The 12,033-nt window shown below is 48.1% G+C and overlaps 1 protein-coding gene across 1 annotated transcript in view; it reads right to left on the reverse strand.

Moving 5' to 3' along the window:
- The window catches only part of LOC149352483 (putative G protein-coupled receptor CG31760), a 142,883-nt gene that overhangs the window by 33,122 nt on the left and 97,728 nt on the right, over positions 1-12,033 (reverse strand). Inside the window, exons 6-9 of the mRNA XM_089581674.1 lie at positions 11,614-11,782; positions 9,108-9,250; positions 7,554-7,655; positions 2,662-2,815 (exon numbers count right to left, since the gene is read on the reverse strand). Coding sequence (XP_089437800.1) covers positions 2,662-2,815; positions 7,554-7,655; positions 9,108-9,250; positions 11,614-11,782 — 568 coding nt within the window. The remainder of the gene's footprint in view (positions 1-2,661; positions 2,816-7,553; positions 7,656-9,107; positions 9,251-11,613; positions 11,783-12,033) is intronic.

Consider the following 12,033-nt stretch of genomic DNA (forward strand, 5'->3'; position numbering starts at 1 on the left):
TTATCACACTGAATGATGTTCATCTAAATTTCAAATATCAAGAGCATGGGTAAGCTTTATCTAGCTTCGTATCCAACGTATTGTTTTACCTTTCCTCTGTGTCATATAACGCGTGACATAATGAAAACTACACTTTAATGTCAGTGTTAATTCAGTCAATTTTAAGGGAAAAAATGGACAATAGGGATCCACTATGTAATATTTAGCGAAGGCATTAAATTTTTATTTTAACCTCATAGCAAACTAAACGAGTTGGCACAATATACTAAAACCGCATATGTTAAGAATTTTGAGCACGCACACCTCACTGCTCGCTGCTAAGGGCATAGGACGAGACGGCCTTACAGTCAGGGCCCGGAAACCTATTCACCACGAAAACTGCGCGCTTTCAAAGATGTGTCCTGGGTAAACGCTGGGTAGTTTTTCGTTGTTGTTTTTTGTAGGGTTGAAGTCTTCGATCAAGTTCTTTCAGTTACCACATCACACGGGAGACTGAAGGCATCGTTTTGTGATAACGAGGGAGTTGAATAGAACGGCCTCTTTTGAGCCCTACATATTCAGCTCTTGTCTTGTATTGTCTTGGAATGACTATGCTTTCCGTTCAGCGCAATTTGTCTGAATTTTTATAATTGGGCTCAGACTATATTCTTTCGCTCTGCAGGGCAGAAATAAATTTCAAAAGACAGCGTAGTCACATTGCAAAAAAAAAACAAAACAACGAGTTTGTACGTGGCATTGCTGTGAGCCCACCTGACACCCGCATCATGCTTCAGAATTTCCGGAGATATGACATTTTCTCGGTGTCCACTAGAACGCAGCAGTATTTTTCACTTTTGCCAGCCATGGTAAAAAAATTTACTCTGATGCACTAACCAAGCAGTCAAACCCTTACAGCTTTTTTGCCGGCAGGCGTGAACGCGTCTTGCGAGTCGTGTGATCACCACATCTCTATGTTCCCTGTTGAGAAATAACGAGCGTACTGTGCTGAAAAAAAAACAGTACATAGCTCAGCTGCCGCTACCGATTTCATATACGTCAGTTTATGTTCTTGTCTCGCATTCAGCTGTCAGTTGACAAATACGCATGTCTAAGAACTGCTAAGACTTGAGCCATCTGTGAGCACGGGAATATCACCATGTACACTTTTGAGCGCCAAGTTTAAAGCGGCTGCGAAATTTCATATAGAGGTGCGTTATTTGAACTGCTGAAAATGTTTGCGACGGATTTTAATACTCGCAGTTTCAATCTACTCCTTTATTTCGTAATTGCTGCCGCTTGAGAAACTCGATTAAAATACCAGCGCTGCATTCGCCTCAAGAGAAATTTGGTCGACATCTAGAATGCATTCTGTAGGCATTCATCAAGTGCTATTTAATATGCTAGTTCAAGAGTTGTCTGCAAGCCTTCCTGCGTTCTAATTTCCTTATTTGTTGGTCGTAACTTCTGCCAAGAAATAAGCCTATTAAGACCACCTAAAAAATGCGTAGTGTAGCGCTGACGCATTGCCATGAGCCCCTGTTTTTTTTTTTTTTTTTTAGCCCGTTTCATGGCCAACACCTGCTAAATTACAGACCATCAGGGGTCTCCAGCATATGCAGTGCAGTCAAGCCACAGGCCGGGCGACTGTCCTCTCATCGAGGCCTCATTCATTCACAAGATTCACGGCGTTTGCTCTATAACTGTTCACTACGAATGCACCCGCGTACTGAGAAATGAATAATGGCGTGGAGAAGAGCGCCCGCGCTAGGCTCAACGTCCATTAAGCAATGTTGTCGCCACCTTTCATGTTGTAATCTACTTCGACCTGCTATCGTGCAACAATTCATGGAGGTGTTGGCGTCCATCCTCATGCCGGCCCGGAAGCTTCGAAGACTTTCGTTTATGGTGGTCGGCAGGCCATTCCTAATCCCAGCCGTCCTGCTTTACCTAAGCGTGACCTGACCAGACCACCCATTTAGAAATTATGGCAGGAGCAGAGCGCTGCTCCAGCGCCGCAAGCGGCAGCAACACAGACACTCTGAATGACGCATGTCAAATCGAACTGGACCCACGGACGCTATGGCTTAGTATTAGCTAGAGCAGACCCTTCCAGCGGCAAGGGTCGCTAGGTCAGTCTTCCAACTGTTCGGATTTCAGTTTTATTTCACAAATGCCAAATTTATTATTTATTTTGCTACTCTGCAAGAAGTTATAGCACTAAACTGCTTTATCAACGCAGTTCAAAGTGTTACAAGCTTACAGGTTAGCTGCAGCCTCGACAATACAAACTTGGGCATAGAACGCTGGATGCTTTAGCGGCCACAATTTTTTCTCAATTTGTAAACACGCAACCAGATCCAACCTCATCGCTCGCCATCGCCACACTCCCGGCACACACCACTTCAAACGACAAACAGCACTCGACTGTGACGATGACGTCCAGATCACTACAGGTCGACGAAGTTGCCCCTACGAGACGGAGAGGCCAGATGAGAGAGCAACTCGGCGCCGCATTTCAATATGACTCCGTAGGTTCAGCTTTCATTTCGGCAAAAAATGGAACGATAGCGACACCGTCCGGCAAACAAATGTCACCCTCTTCCCGCCTTCCCTGGACAACGCTACAAGTGACCAGAGACCCCGTCCGGCTTGAGCAGCTGCCAGTACTGGCGGAGCACCCACCTCACAGTACATGATGGCGCAGCCGATGAGAGTGATGCAGAGGAAGACGGGGCTGGCCACCTTAATCACCTTCAGCTTGCGGTAGCGGTACACGTAACCGGCCAGGACCATCGTCAGCACGATGCAGATCACAGATATGGTCAGAAGTGAAATTCTGAAATCACGGAGAGAAACCAGCGGTCATAAGAGGGTCACATAGTTAAACACCAAGAAAGGCCGAGAGTATAAGACGGTCAATGGCTCAAGCAGGCATGGAGAGTTAGGTGTTTTACGCGAAAAAAAATAGGAAAGGAAAACTGACACTTCGTCGCTCGCTTCGAAGAACGTTATCCAGCAGTAGCCTTCCCTTCCGTTTCAACTGTAGTCGCCTGAACAGTCGTCGTTCGCAAGCTTAACATCTGCACACATACAGTTCTGAAAATCACTGAATCATCAGCTTCTCGCAGAAGTGTACGTGAACACAATTTCATTGCTTCCTTAAGGAACTGCTCAACACCTGCGCGTTGTGGTTTAAAGTGCGGTTCGCAAGGTACAGAGAATGACACCCGCCAGGCATACGCTTCTTTATAACTGAGTACCATGAGAGCTTCGGCTACTCTGATGGCTTGGTTAGAGTAGAGTTTCTGTGCGCATCTTAACGTCAATGTTGTTTTGTCTGTTTTGTTGAGAAACCCTTTTCGCACGCAGAGTAGCCTCTGGAATCGCACATTTGAAGCTACGGCGCCATCTCCCTTCGCAATGTGACCGCATTTTCCCAGTGTTTTCAGAGTCTTCCCAGTGTTCGGCTTCCCAGTGTTTTCAGCTGCGTAACGTGGTTTATTTCGAAATCGAATAACAATGAACTGCCGGCAGAGTGTTTGTCTTGTTTGTTGACGGTTATTTTCGTTATGCGTTTGTAATATGGATTTAGAGTATAATAAACGAATAAATAAATGTAATCGGATAGGCTGCCTTAAGAAGCATCCTATTTGGCTTCTTAAAATTTTGACTGCTGTAAGCGATTGATGTGCGAGCGCAGATATACCCGTGCCAAAACAGATTTTGCGGAATAAAAAAAAAAGCTACATTTAAAAAAACAAAGACCACGACAATGTTACCAAGGCTGTCTGAAAATGAGCTTTGCTTCAAAGCGGGACACCCGAGTCTAGTCGCCGCTAGACCTGGAATAATTAAAAGCATTTCGCTTTTTTATTTCTTTTCTGAAAACGTTTCCATCGTCCCAGTACTTAGTTTATAAAGAAAATTCGTTACCGCTAAGCGCCTCTCCGCTTTCCTTCGGAAATACGAGGATAGGGTATACGAAGGGAATAAGAAATGGTCTTGAAAAGAGAAGCATGCCTTGTTGGTATTGCATCCATTCTGTGACGAAAACGAGTCTAGTTCTCGGGGAGATGAAAAAAAGAAAACTGCTCCAGTCGCGCTAATAAAATAAGCACGGAAAGAAAATTATGAGCGCACTTTTAAGTTTTAAGACGGAGGTCTCCAACTCGTGGCGTATAAAATTCTTCCTCGCGGCCAACTCGACCCCGCAGGCAGGAGTGCAGATAAACGCACTCGTCCTTTTTATACCACTGCAGAGCACGACATCCACGAAGACGCTTGAATTTCCCAAGCGCTCGACAGTTCTGAGCAGTTCTCAGATATATGGGCAGTCTGGGCTTCATTTGGTGCCTTCAGAAGCACGGCCCGGCGCCTTTCAGAGGCTTCAGGCGTCGCAACAAAAAACACGACAAACAACTGCATTACATCTCCTTGGGACTTGAGAAAAAAAAAATTGCCGTACTTAAGCATAGTCGATGCATCGCTATAGGCCTTCTTTTTTTCTTTTAGGCATCCATAACCGCGATCTTTCAAGCTGCCTATTCCCCTCGTACAAAATTTGGATCAGTCTAAAACAAAATTTTCTTCAATCACCCCGCAAGTTGAATTTAATTTGAAACCTAATTTTTGAAAGCAGTGCGTGTTATCACAGAAAATTTGTTTTAAAAGCGAATGTCCTTTAGCACCTTTTACCGCATACCGGTCATATTAAAAAAAAAAAAATGCTACCAGGAATAACTTTGTTCCTTCTTTGAAGCCGAGCTTTCTACCGAGCAAAACTAAATTTGCCATGGAACAAGAATTACGCCCACGATATTCGTTAGGCGCTGGGCACATAGCCGCGGTACCGAAGATGGCAGTTTTGTTGTGAAACTCTAAAGTAGAGGTGTTGCAGCTGTAGAGAACAACGGAGTTAAATTAAATTCCATCAGTCATAGCTGCGACCGCGTTCGCTGTTCCTCCGTACTAAACATCCCGGGATGGCATGACGCTTTGCGGCTGCTGCAGTTAACCGGAAAGTAAATGTCCAAAAACCCGCAGCGCTTCACAGGCCTCACAATGACCCCAGGAATTAGCTATGAGGACTCAGAAGGACATACCTTTCGAACCCACATCAAAGAAGGCTGTTCGTGATGAGATAAAGAGTCGGATACAACTCAAGATTAAAGCAGCAGATGCCCCTGAAAGGACGCCCTCCAGCCAATGGCGTTGGCCGATTTCCATGACGCCGCGGTTAATCCATTTAGGCCCTGATCAATCCCCTTTTATCCGCCACCCTTTCTGATGACACACTAGTATAGTAATTGATGAGAATCGGTCGACGCCATTTGCTTGAGGGCCTGCTTTGAAAGGCATTTGCCGCGTCGTTCTTGAGTGGTATCCGACTACAGTAAAGCGAGCTATAGAAGTACTCTCTTGATTTCTCGCCATGTCGACGTTTGTGTTTGCGGATGAAACATTCCCTGCCCTCGCAGTTGTGTGTGCAGTTAGCAGCAAGAAATACAGCAGTTCTGTATAGCGCGGCTTCCTCCCGTTTCGATTCCACCTGAAAAACGCTGTCTGCCTCTTAAACCTGCCTGCTTTTCTTTCTGTGGAGTTGCGTTCGAAAGTACGTATCAAGCTCAGCGTGTGATAACTCACCGCCAAACGCGATTTGATGCTAATTCCCGTATTATCACTACCTTCATTTTGCAAAAGGCAACGACTCCAAAAACATCCCATGCATTCTCAAATCTGCCGACGTTCGCTCTATCCGGAGGCAGCAGGACTCAACAAAAGGGAGTTTCCGGCTGTATTGTCAAAGAAACAACATTGAAAAGCATACTGCGAGGTAGAAATGAATCCTGCACTTAAATCTGAGCCCCCATAACCGATGCACCGCTATAGTGGATGTGAAGTTTAAATGAACACGAGGTGTACAGCTGCGGGGCTCGAGCGCGGTGCGCATGGTTTCGCGCGCAAATACCGTCCCAGAGCGCTCACTAATCTTTCACTCGTGCCGACGCGCACCACGCGCGCGAGGCCGTGTCCACACCAACGCGAGATTAACGAAGCGGCGCCGGAGTGTAGTTTAAATATTTAAACTGTTCTGAAGCGACTACCCAGCCCAATCGAATATGGGGAAAACACGAGAGTGGGCAACGCGCAAGGCCTGAGCGCTCTACTGCAGCGTTTTCCCTTCGAGGCGAAGGTTATGAGGGAACGGGAAGAGCGATCACTCTGAGTGAACAGAAAACTCTTCCAGAAACAAAAGCTTCAGCTTTACTAGTCCCTTGTTCTTTCGCCTTCCGCCACTTTCGCTTAGCCGCGTTGCGTGATACTCTCGGCCCACAGGGCGCCTGGCCTCGTCGTGGACAGTACCACGGCGCGTAACTGGGGCGTGCGCTGCGTTTCAGCAGCGGAGCAGTTGGACATCGCACCTCGACTGCTCCACAGCTGTAAGCCAACGTGTGTGTACTGTGACTATACACACCGAATTCATGTGGCTGTGCTTGAATACATACGTATTTTGCTGAGGACGCTCGTGTATAGTACTACGATGGCACACTTAAATGCGAGTAGTTCCCTCCTTATGTGCGTGGGCGCTTGCGTGCTTGTGTTTTTACGTGTGTGTAGTGTTTAACTGTTGTCTATCTCTCTACTCTGTTCCATTTAAATGCCCTCGCCGTTCAGGTTCACGACAGGTACGCAGCAGTTCTGGCTGCCGGCACTCCTCGTTTAGTTTGTTTAGTTTATGGGGTTTAGCATCCCAAAGCGAATCAGGCTATGAGAGACGCCGTAGTGAAGGGCCAGGAAATTTCGACCGCCTCGGGTTCTTTGACGTGCACTGACATCGCACGGAACACGGGCCTCTAGAATTTCGCCTCCATCGAAATTCGACCGCCGTGGCCGGGATCGAACCCGCGTCTTTCGGGTCAGCAGCCGAACACCATAACACTGAACCACCGCGGCGGACTAAACTAAACTAATCCAACTCGTCGTTCACTCTCATTTATGACTAATAACAAAAACACTACTACCACCACTTCCTGCCTTATTCCATCTTTGTCTTTACTATTCCTGCACGTCCGCCTGCCTCAGTCAGCACCATAAGGACAAAAAGCACTCAGGTAAAAGCCCTTCCTTTTCTCCTTAGCCTTATTTTTCGTGTTCGAAAAATCATGCCTTTTTTTCTTCCCAACTTTCCCACAGCGATCCATTTTCTTCATTTAGAAACAACTATAGGAAGAATTTTTTTTCGCTTTGTCTGCTATGGCCAAAAAATCAATGGAGTCATTCAATTTTATTGAATCGACAACTGATTAGTTCAGCGAACAGAATATCGCTCTAAAGAAGAACGTCCTCAGAAAGAACGAAGGCGACACTGTAAACAAGAAAGCGGATATCTGGGTCATTAAATGTTTTCATGACCGACCACTCCTAATGGATCCCGACTTGTCCGACACGCTTTTCCCGGAAGGAAGACAGAGAATAGGTGGCCCCGCTAGCCTTGGAACCCAGAGAACAGCACGAGCGGCCTCGTTCATGTTCCATTCTAACCATCTCCACTGTGCACTCCACAACGGTCTTACCTGAAAGCCCAATTGTAATGTGACAAGCAAGGTGAGTCGTCAGCGCATTCGTTGCAGCCAGGGCGACAAGGTTTGCAGACGTAGATGTTGTCGTACATGGATCTGATGAAAAAAAAAGGCAGTACTTGTGAGGTGCTTAGCAAGCATGGAATGCACAACTGTTGAAAGAAGCTGCTAGTCGTATAAAACTCAAGAACGAAGCGGTAAGTGCCCCTCAAAGAAGACCCTCCGGCCAACTCCTTCGGCGCTTCGTCATGATGTCGTCGTTAATTCGGTTAATCCGTGGTTAATCTCCCTGCGATGCCACGCTAGCAGGTGCAAGAAATTAACCACAACGTGTCCTGAAAATCACCCGATACCATTGGCTTCAGGGCGACCTTTGAGGGGTACCTGCCACTTTATTCTTAAATTGTATCCTACTATAGTGCCGCTAGAAGGCACAATCAACGTCACACTGGCCGATATGTTTGAGATCAGAAGCGCGGCAAAAACAAGCGCGTTTTTCGAATCCGCTAATCACCACCTGCTATGAGTTGCTTTGTGGAAGAGAGACCTGGAAGAAAGACCGGAAGAGAGGGTGCTTCGTCATAGCACCCGTGACGTCACGCGTAAGGCAGGAAACGTGCATGTATGCATGTAAGTTAGGAGCGTCCCCTTTGAAACGGGGTGGTGGCAGCTGCCACCACACATTCGTAACATCAGTACCTTTCTGTGGATTTGATCACAGCCCTGCGATACGTCTCTCCCGAATGGCTGTAGGGTTGGTCGCGCGAGGAACAAAGTTTTCTTTCATTTTTACGTGGTTGTGCCTTCGTGACGAATGGTTCATAGAAAAATTTTTGTTCAAGGCACTGAACCCATTTTCTGTCGACGCTGCACGCTGGAATTGCTTTCGTTTGACGTGGCTGAAAAACGCTACGCTAACTCATAAATCTGTGTACGTGGTAGCCACCGCACGCAATGACGTTCGCGCCCGTAGTACATCGCGTTCGCGGCACTAAGAACCCTTACGTCTTACACTATAAGCTGCAGCGTAAACACCTGGGACATAAAGAACAAAATGTGCACAATAAAGTGCAAATACCACCACATCGCGCCTTTGCTGCACATTCGCTTGTGTTACACGCTTGCGCGCCTAGCTCCACATTATGTTCCTCGTCAGACCGCAACTGCATTAGGACCAATCCACGCATTCGCAAGAAAGTACACGACGAAAACAACTGCTTTCAAACTCGAAACTGCAAGTGCTCGCGTCCTGGCTCGCTCTTGCGAGACGATATAGACTTTCTTCCAAGGCTTCGAAAACGCGATTTCTTAGGCGAAGCCTCTCCCTCCCTCTTCGCCTCACCTACGCCCCTAAAAAAAACCCTTCAGAGCACAGGAGCCGGAAATTGACTGTTGAGCTATAGCAGCCGACATTGAAAAAATGCAGATGCATGCATACGTGCGTCTGCAAGCGACGCAACCAACGAGTGCCCCGACTTTACTCGCTGTGAATGCAATGCATATATCGCAGACGGTCCCGGCCCCTTCAGATGTTGCGCCATAACGCACCCTTCGAAGAGGACTTTCTCCCTCCAGGCGTTTTCGACACGAGAACCGTTGAAGAAGGGGTCCCCAGTGGCCGCGTAAAAACCCCGACGGCACTGGCACACGTAGGATCCCCGGGTCCAACCGTGTCCTGGTGCGAACAGGCACTGCAAGACGGGAAAAGAACATACGGATCAGCGCTGTTCGCGCCCTGCTGCCTCGCCCGGCCCCGGCGACAGCAGTTTGTAGCTTGGGTTCAGCTCCGTTGCCCCCAGCTATCCGAGTGGCAGCAGCCTCTAATGCAGTCTTGGACGAAGGACCCCACTCACGCTCCGTCATCTAAATGTCCAGAGCCCACGTAGTGCGAGGCGTACACGGCACGAGCATCGTGCACGTTGCCTTACTTTCTCAGTGCGATGGACGAAGACCACGCGCACTGTCACAGCCACGGTGCGCGACAGTCCTGAGCTTCCAATCCCGTCCTTTTTACCTCCCAGTTGCCCCTGGGTAAGAAACTTGATTAAAACTATGAGACATTCAGCGAAATACATTGTCACGGGCGTTTGCTCACCGGTGTCGCCGTAGCATCAGAGAAAGTCATTTAACAAACGTAGCACGGGCAACCAGCTTGCCTACCTGAGCTAAAAACAGCCGCTCTCACGAACCTAGAGAAAGACGTTCGATTTGGTCAGCGGTACCAAGGATACAGTGCTTGTTTGCGGGACCATTCTCCGCACAGTTAGAATGATAAATTCCGAACTTTGAACTGTCATCCTCGTTCAGTGGATATAACGAAGAATTATTTTCGTTGGTTTGGATTTTACAAGCACGTGAAAGCTTACTTCCTTGAATTTTGTATTATGTGCTGTTTTCGCACTCTATGAAGTTGTCCACCATTTCTTTGCATATCACAGCTTTTACTTCTGTCGACAGGCCTGTATTATTTCTTTTTTTTTTCACTTACGCTTGCTCGCGGTGTTACCCTTTGTTTATTGTTGCAGCGTTTTTTTTTAAACCTTCATCTTTTATAAGCGAACCTTGTTTGATCCGGCTATTATGAGCACTGCAATAAGGACCTTGTATGTCGCGAGTAGCGAGTATTGCGCGGCGCACTGCAGACTGCGATGCTGGTTCTGTGGCTCTGTGCACGTGCTGACTGACATCGCGTTCTAGTGACGCTTCCGGTCATGTTAAGAGCTGCCTGAAATATTGAATGCATGAATGAACGAATGATATCTCCGCGTGGGGAACCGTACAAACGAAGGTGTGACCGGCACGTAGTCGCGCGCAGTTAGTAGAGACCCCCATGTGAGTGGCGGGACTAGATGAGCTAAGGAGCGCTTCCGTTACCGTTACCGTTCAGTGAGGTAACACCACTTAAATGACAGCGGTAAGGCAGCAGATGACACGGCTAGCAAATGCCAGGAGCGGTGTGTATGCGCCTTCCTTGCTGTCGTTTGACGCTTAGACGCTCCGTAAAGGTAGTCAGCCCCACTAAACTGTCGCATTTACTCCAAAGCCCCCTCGTAAGTCAGTAAAGCGTCGCCACCACTGACTCCTCACCAACTACTCAAGCGCCATGGGGTAAGGAATCGAGCGGCGTTACTTAAGACGCAGTCATTTGCGAAATGACAATGGTATCATTTCTTACTCGTTTCTTTGCGGCGCCTTATTAAGTGCGCAGCGTGGGCCGTGAAACGACCGCCGGTGTCCCCGACGATCTTCCAGGCACTTAATGCCCTCGCATTTCGGTTTCGCCTTATTATATGCCCTGCACCGGCTGTCGCATTTCAAAAGTACTCGGCGCAGAAATTTTTGCGTCGTTTCGCGTCGTATTGTAAGTGCGTGACCGGAGAGTGTCTGTCACGGGAACCACTCGAAGGATGGTTACCACGGAAGGAAGAAGGTATGGCGAGAGCGAGGAATGTGCAAACGGGGGGTGGTTGCCACGGGAACCAACCGGAGGATTGTTGCCGTGAAAGGAGAAAGGAGAGTGTGGCGAGAGCAGATAATGTGGCATGCGCGCCCCGAGGAGAGGTTCAGCGGCGGCGGCGTCGCGCGCCTGAGAGAGCGGACTTGATTACTTTTTTTTTATTTTGCACACTTGCCATAAAGGCGCAATTTGGGTTCGCTGTATGCTATAGAAAATCATGTAAGCCACTTGTGCTTGAGAGGAGTTCTAGTCAAAGAAAAAATGGGTGCGCGAAACTGAAAAGAGTGCTTTATAACTGTACGTATTCGCATGTCGCTCTCAAATTCTTTACCTGAATATGTCACGAAGTGAAAATACCTCAGCAGTTATCGCTGAATCTCGCGTTACAGAGGTACCTGTCCTGTGAGTTTTTTTTTTTTTTTTCCTTTATAACGTTCAGCGAAGCCTCGGCACAAGACCGCTTTTTCTTTGTTTTTCATTTCGCTCCTATCGAAATGCAACCGCATCGCGGACGGCACGGAACCCGCCACCAACTGTCCCGCTCACCAGCCAAATGCCACAGCTGCTGTGCAGTATACCTTTGGCAGTGCAGTATACCTGAGAGGTTCGGTTGTGGCAGCGGTGTGTGCCTTGGAAGGCGGTGATGCGGAAGCTTCCGGCGGCTTGGCTACCGCCTCGAGGCGGGACCACCGGTGCTCCGGGATCGCACTGATCGATGTCCATTCCACTCGTGTCCACGTCCACGCTGAGCAGCGCCACGGGCCTCCTGCGCCCAGTATAGCGGCAGTTCACGCACAGGTACGGCCTGTGTTTTGAGGCGCCGTGCTGCTTCTGTGTTCCTGGTGCACAATGTTTCCATATTATCTACAATCCAATGACACACTTAACCTGCGAAGCAGGAGCAGGGGCATAAAAGGGGCATTTCATGCGCGAACAAACCATACGGATGAAGCCGGAAACAAAGTCACTGGAAGTTGAAAAATGCTGCAACTGGCGGTTTTCTCTTCGCAGCCGTGA

The sequence above is a fragment of the Amblyomma mixtum genome, chromosome 3 (genome assembly GCF_055824585.1).
Source record: "Amblyomma mixtum isolate Tamu chromosome 3, ASM5582458v1, whole genome shotgun sequence".
Classification (NCBI taxonomy): domain Eukaryota; kingdom Metazoa; phylum Arthropoda; class Arachnida; order Ixodida; family Ixodidae; genus Amblyomma; species Amblyomma mixtum.